Here is a 7497-nt window from a genome sequence, read left to right as displayed (position 1 = left end):
TTGCGAGGACTTTGGTTAAGTTCCATAATGGAGTATAGGAGCATGTATGCGTGGACCTCTGTACACTGATGAATGCACGGAGCGGACCTCGTCATTTCTTGCTGGAACGAATTGACCTTCGCATCTTTTGCGCACATGCTCGCATGATGCCCTTTTTGTGCAAATAACAAGGTTACCCTGCAACGATATATAGACAACCAAAACGACCGGAAGAATATATTCTCGTTAGCGTACACAAGAAGAACGAGCCCCTGGCCCTGGGCGGGCCGGTTCCCTCCCATGGGCCCCTATGGGCAGGCAAGCTGCCTCGATGTACTTGGGTCTTTGAATTGCTTCCACCCATTTTTATTCCACTCCCCTCTCTCTCTTTCTTTCTCCGTATAATAAAGGCGGCAATGCAAACCGAGCAACTGGACGGGACTGGACTAGAAGGAATCCCCGCACCACGATAATCACGAAGCGCAACGCAAGCGCCACAACTCAACTCCCCCACTGCCTGCCCTCTGCCCCTTCCTCTGTCTCCTCCTCAAACCCCGCGCCGCCCAAGCGCTTCCTCGCCGCCGCCGCCGCCGCCGGACCCAGCTAGGGTTCCGGCGAGCTCGCGGCCCCGCTGGCCCGCCGCGCCTCCTCCCCCGAGGGCCCCGCTCCCCGGTGAGGGCACCCGCCCCTGCGCTCCCTTGCTGGCCGCGTGTGATCTACGCTGTCCCGTCTCAGTTCACGGCGGGCCTGTTCGGGTATTGGTTCCGTTTGTGTCTGCGCGTGATTCGGGGTCGCAAATTTGGTGCTGCTGTATGAGCTTAGCGCTGGTCTGGGATTTTTTTTTTTTTTTATTCGGGGGAATACCGAATATGTGCTGTCTGTCTTGCTTTTTTAGCTGGCCGGACCAGGGAATGAATGCTGTACTTTGCACATATTCTTAGTTCCAGGGAGGCTCGCATTGTTAAATTGAGACGATTTCCCGATGGCTTGTAGTTGTGGACGAGCGGTTGCGAGCGGCAATCAATAATCTTGAGAGCGATGTGTTTGTTTATTGGGTGGACCTTGAATGGTTAGCGTTGTTGATGTGGGGCAACTATAGGCGCCTGCCGTGACACGACACAGCAAGGAACGTCGGATTGTTGGCTGGTGGTCCTGCAGCCAGTTTCCACTCTGGCCACATATGCTGCTTATCTGGGTTAGCTGTTGTGTCACTGGGCGGCTTATTGTCTGAGTTGAGTTTCATACTCTGCTCTCCGGCTTGCGCAAAATCTGTTTGTCGAATCATCTATAAAGCAGTAATTGAGTCATAGGGCCACTTAGTGAGTGTGTCCTCTATGTTTTACTGCTTGCTATTGTCTTCAATTTGTTTTGGTTGCTGAATCTCGTCTAACCGGCTATTATCTCTTTGTAGATTTACAATAGCGGCGATGCAAAAGGATACAGGCTCTGGCGATGTTTCTCCTTCTCATGCAGGACGTGTTAGACATCGAAGGCGCCCTAATGAGGTCAGCAGCTCTTTAATTTCTAAGTATGCTGTTGCATTCACGCCTTCTATAGGTCTGTTTTTTTCTAGAAAGTTGATGATTTTTTTTCTTGCAAATTTATTTACTAGTGTGATGGCTACGCGACACACACCTTAGAACTACACTAAAAGAGAAACACCACCTCAACTTCCTTAAAAGGCACATGTACTGCGCATAAAAGAAAATCTTGTGCTGCTCAGTTACTTTGTTTTACCAGTCAATTCATTTATTTCGGCGATAATGGAGTATTTGTCGAGTATCTTTTTTGGAGCTTATCTTATATTTTTCTTCAGACTGCCACCGATGGGAACAGAGCCAATGGAACGGTTTTGCTTGTCAGCGACCAGAACAAGTACAAGTCTATGCTTATCCGTACATATTCAACTTTGTGGATGATTGGAGGCTTTGTGTTCGTAGTTTATATGGGTCATCTTTATATCTGGGCCATGGTGGTTGTCATTCAAATATTTATGGCAACAGAGCTTTTTAACCTACTCAGAAGATCAAGCGAAGAGAAACAACTGCCAGGGTTCAGGCTGCTGAATTGGTAGGTTATAGGCCATTCTGATTATACTATTATTTTAAAGTTTGAACCAGAGAATTGCCAATGACTTAGCTGCCACCATTTTAATATATTTCAAAGGTACATATATTTTTGTTTGAACAAGTATTATCACTTCTTCGCAGGCACTTCTTCTTCACGGCAATGTTGTTTACTTATGGGCGTTTTCTTAGTCGGGAGCTTGTTAACACAGTAACTTCAGATCACTTGCTGTATAAGGTCGTCAGCGGCCTAATAAAGTATCAGATGTTTATTTGCTATTTTCTTTATATTGCAGGTAAGGCTCAATATAATTTTGCAATATGCAAATAATTTCCATTCATGATGATTTGCTTAAAAACTTCATGTCATCTTAAGAATATTTGTGGCTTATTACATTATTCTAGCATACTAATATGTATAAAGAGCTTATTGAGAACAGAGTAATAGAGTGTATCCTGTCCATGACATTTATAGCCTGCTTGGTACTGAATATTGGTGGAATGGAGGTTCTACGTTACTTTACCTATTTTGGAAGGGTGTTAGGGGTTTGCAAATGTCAATAACTAAAGTTCTGTGTAATGTGTGCCTGCCCCAGTAATCTAAACAGCATTTTTTTTGAAAAAAAAACGGTTTATTTTAATTTTTTAATTTGCTTGGTTGCATGAGTTTCTCTTAGATATTCCTTTCTCATAACCTGCTTGTCGTATCTTGTTAATTTCTAGTTCATATCTGGCATAAAAGTAATATTTGAATGAAGTGGGGGTACCATTCTAAGTCTTTATTACTTGTCGTATCCAGGTTTTGTATGGTTTATTTTGACTCTGAAGAAGAAGACATACAATTATCAATTCAAACAGTATGCCTGGACGCACATGATCCTTTTAACGGTTTTTGCCCAGTCCTCTTTCACCGTGGCAAATATATTTGAAGGGATGTTCTGGTAAGCCATATATTTACCTTGTTAGCGTAGTATTGTCTACAATTTTGACTTCCTGACTTCACTAAAATGTCTTGTTATTCCTATCCAGTTCTGACATTTGACATGTATTTATTTAGTTTAGTTTCAACATTCAAGCTTCCACACCTAAAGCACCTGAAGTTGTTGAAGTAACTTCAAGAGGCCTAATTTCTTGTATAGCTGTAAAAATTATTTTGCCACGAAATCCTAAACCTCTTTAACTTAATAGGAATTTCCCATACTACCAGCCTACGCGCCTTCACAAACTTCGCACACTGGTTGGCGATATTGACCTATTGAGATTTTGTTCCGGTAGAAGTCCGTGTTTGTCTCTCGACCTACCACTTTAAGAACATTCAGGTCCCAGCCAGAAAGAAAATAAATAAAACAAACGAAGAACTTAGGAGTGCTAGCGCAACAGGCAACAGCTATATCATATGTGTACCATGTTTCTGTTTGATTTATGTGCGTTGCTGTTTCCGTTTTGTACTATATCTTTTATGGACGGTACACTTCTATTTTTTTCGGGCTTAAGTTAAGCTGCTTTATATAGCACACACTGTTGAATAGAATTGTTCAATTTGGTCCTATGCATGCCAATTAAGCGAGTTATTTTGATATTTTAGCCTGTACATTTTACAAACTCCATACATCTTCAATTCTATGCTTGCACAGGTTTCTTCTCCCTGCTTCGCTCATTGTGATCAATGACATTGCTGCGTATTTATTTGGGTTTTTTCTCGGGAGAACTCCATTGATCAAGTTATCACCAAAGAAAACATGGGAAGGTTTTATTGGTGCATCGGTGACAACTATCATCTCTGCTTTTCTGGTGAGACGAAAGCCTTGGCTTATATACTTAAAAGATTACTCTTTCGATGCTCACCTTAGCCTTGTTTTTGCAGTTGGCAAACGTAATGGGCCGTTTCCAGTGGTTAACATGCCCAAGAAAGGTAAGATGATCCTTTTATTTTTCAGAATGTGATTGTTGTGATAAATATCTAGGCTATTGAATTTGTTCTTAAATTTATCATGAAAAAAATTTCAGGACCTGTCGACAGGGTGGCTTGTTTGTGATCCTGGTTCCATGTTTAAGCCAGAGCATTACTTTTTGGGGAATTGGGTGCCACAGTGGGTAAGAGCGTTCTTTCAAGTTGTTAATTTTAACACTACCTTTTTCTATTATAAGCTTATATGCTTCCCGAGTCAGTTTACTCTGCTTTCATCCTATGTGGCCACGATAAGTGGTTTTGACACATGCAAGTGGTTTTGGATGACATATCAACCAATCAGCAATTAACCAAAAAACATGGTGGGCCTACATGTTATCTTCAAATTTCCTAATATCCTTCAGGTGGGCTATACAAAAGTCCAAATCGTCCGTGAGCAAATTTAGTGAGTTGTCAAGCAGAGTCATCTTTGGCAGCAGCCACGAACGAGTGGCACTGGCTTATTCTTAGACTTCCGTAGATATAGAGAGAGGGGTAACGTTGCGTTTGACAAGGAAAGTATGTCTACCTCCCACTTCTAGTACCCTAATATCCTTCAGGCCATGGTTGACAAGACCGCCAACATGCTACCCTGCTGGAAAGCGCACCTCATGAACAGGACCGGGCGCCTCGCGTATGTGAAGACCATCCTCAGCGCAATCCTGATTCACCCCCCCCCCCCCCCCCCCCCCCCCCCCCAAGAAGACCTTGCACGCTCCGGCCTCGCGTTGCGCACCCGATGGCTCTGGTTCAGCTGCACGGACAACACTAGAGTATGGGCAGGCCTAGACCTACAGTTCTCCGCCCAGGAGCGCGCATTCTTCTTCACCTCCACCACTATGCAGCTGGGCAACGGTAGGGAAGCCCTTTTCTGGGAGGATCGATGGATCGACGGACGCTCCATCCGTGAAATCACCCCGCTCCTATACGCGTGCATCCCAAAGCGCCGACGCAAGATCAGGACGGTCGCGGAGGGGCTACAGGCCAACCGCCGGGTGCATGACATCCAAGGCACGGTAGGCCTCCACGAGATCGGACAGTATCTCCAGCTTTGGCACATGATCGACGGCGCAACCCTCTCTTCGGAGCCAGATCGCCTCATATGGAGATGGAGCGCAAACGGCGCCTACTCCGCCAAATCTGCTTACAACGCCACCTTTGCCGGCTCCACTACTTGCTCCGCCTGGAAGCTCACATGGAAGAACGGGGGCACCTCCACGCGTCCGCTTCTTCCACTGGCTTGCCCACCTCAACCGATGTTGGACCGCAGACCGGCTTGCCCGCCGAGGGCTGCAACACCCCGCGCGATGCCCCCTCTGCGACCAGGCACCTGAGACCATGCACCACCTCATCCTCGCCTGCCCCTTCACCAGGCAGATCTGGCATGTAGCACTGCACTGGCTGCGGATCCCTTGCACCCCACCAGATAGCGAGCCGCCCTCACTACTCGACCGTTGGCAATCTTCAAGGCAATCAGTCCCATTGCCCATGCGCAAAGGCCTGCCTGGGCACCATGACCCTCCTTGTCCCATGGATGCTGTGGAAACAGCGCAACGACTGCGTTTTCAATAGAGGACAACCATCGGTGGACACCATGCTCACGAAGATTAAAGACGAGGCCGCTCACTGGGCACGCGCTGGTGCTCTAGGGCTCAGAGTCATCATCCTCCAAACATGGGATGTTCACTGAATTTTATGTTCCAGAACCTGTAATAGCCTCCTAGGAGGATTGTAACAACACTCTCTTTTCAATACAATGAAACGCAAAATCTCTTGCATTTTCTTGAAATTTTTTTTGTCCTTCAGGCCACGCTTGTCTGTCCACCTCTGCACAGCATGTCGTGACTTGCTGTGGATGCTGATGTATCTCACAAGTGGCATCCACAGAGTTTGACATGGGTGCGCCATGTATGCTAAAACCACGGGGATTTGGACAAGGTTAAACATGGTGCTTGAATGTCCAGAGTTTATCCCCTTTTTGATCCTTGAAACCTTAAACGATCAAACAACCACAATCACGTCATGCGTGTGTGATCAAGTTCTTGATTGAACAAACAGGACATTTTCTTCTTCCATGTCCATAAAATTCCCCTGATTGGTGTATCAATGGCAATGCAACTTAATCATAATAACTGACGTATTTATTTTAGTCTATTGTTTTGTCATTGGGTTTGTATCATGTTTCCAGCGTTTCTGAATTTAACACTTTTCTCCTGGCAGTTTCCATGGAAAGAAGTTTTCCTTTTACCCGTGCAGTGGCATGCTTTAGCCCTTGGTTTGTTTGCATCGATAATAGCACCATTTGGAGGATTTTTTGCAAGTGGCTTCAAGAGGGCTTTTAAAATAAAGGTGCGTACTGCTTCGTTATTTTTATGTCTTCAGGAATACTGAAGTAGTTTCACTTTGATTTATCTGCAAATTTTGTAGGATTTTGGCGACAGTATACCTGGGCATGGTGGAATTACTGACCGAATGGATTGTCAAGTAAGTTGAAGGAACTTCCTTACCATTCAATATCGTCGTGTGCATTTTAGCCAAACAATGTTAATTTTCGGTGCATTTTTCCAGATGGTTATGGCAGTTTTTGCATACATATATCACCAATCATTTATCTCGCCCCACAATTTCTCTGTTGACACAATCTTGGATCAGGTCAGTACTGTATCTTGTTTTCATATCATGATCTTATTAGCCTGGGTGATTCTCATGCATTGCCGACTTCTCTCCATCCAGATTGTAAGAAACCTAACCTACGAGGAGCAGAAATCCTTGTACCAGCAACTTGGGGAGATCTTCCGTGAAAGGCAGTTTATGCAAAGCTGAGGATTTATTTGCGTATGAACCACACAAGACAGCTCTGTGGTTCATAATGTAGCTCTAGATCTATGTACAGCATCATAGCTCCTCTGTACCGTGATAGAGTGATGTCCTTATCCAAACCATTGTACAGAACGGAGTGTGGATAGGGTTTAGGTTCTTGATCCGCTCTCCACTTATGTTGCTTCTTTTAATCATCTGCGCTAATTCTCTCCTTGTTTCTTACCATCAGTGTTCTTGTAAAAACATAGCTGGAAAAGCTTATTCGTGTATATCGCTGTCGGTCTCCGCATCAAATATTTTGTAGACCCTTAGTTTGCGAGCGTCCTTCCCTTTTTTTTGAGGAACCCTGCCTTGCTAGTTAAACAGTTATATGGACTTGAATTGATCGTTGGGGTGCAATGGCAGACGCTTCTTGTCTCGTAATTTCAGCGTTGTGCCAACGGAATTTTGTGAAGCTCGTGGCAAGCATCAGTTGGTCTCGGATAATTCCTGGTCGTGCAACATGATAAAGATTTTAATGAGTACCCAGTCTTCATTAACATGTCTTTTGTTTACTGGACACGCTTCAAACGCCTCTCCTATACTCATGCAATTACAATGAAATTTTGTTGTGTGATGAAGCCTCTCCTATACTCATGCAATTACAATGAAATTTTGTTGTGTGATGTGTTTGCAGTTACCTGA

At 44.7% G+C, this 7497-nt stretch overlaps 1 protein-coding gene across 1 annotated transcript; it reads left to right on the top strand.

The window, feature by feature from the left end:
- The first annotated feature begins 436 nt into the window (after positions 1–436).
- Positions 437–7082, top strand: LOC123444451 (phosphatidate cytidylyltransferase 1-like). The gene is given in 13 exon segments (XM_045121162.1): positions 437–734; positions 1391–1484; positions 1796–2049; positions 2190–2341; positions 2845–2986; positions 3680–3836; positions 3910–3957; positions 4053–4139; positions 6214–6342; positions 6421–6477; positions 6562–6645; positions 6727–6795; positions 6797–7082. Coding segments are annotated over 12 exon segments (1329 nt in total). The 5' UTR covers positions 437–734; positions 1391–1406; the 3' UTR covers positions 6869–7082.
- The last annotated feature ends 415 nt before the right edge of the window (positions 7083–7497 follow it).

This window comes from Hordeum vulgare, chromosome 3H (assembly GCF_904849725.1).
Source record: "Hordeum vulgare subsp. vulgare chromosome 3H, MorexV3_pseudomolecules_assembly, whole genome shotgun sequence".
NCBI lineage: Eukaryota > Viridiplantae > Streptophyta > Magnoliopsida > Poales > Poaceae > Hordeum > Hordeum vulgare.
This window is presented reverse-complemented; position numbering and strand designations above follow the sequence as displayed.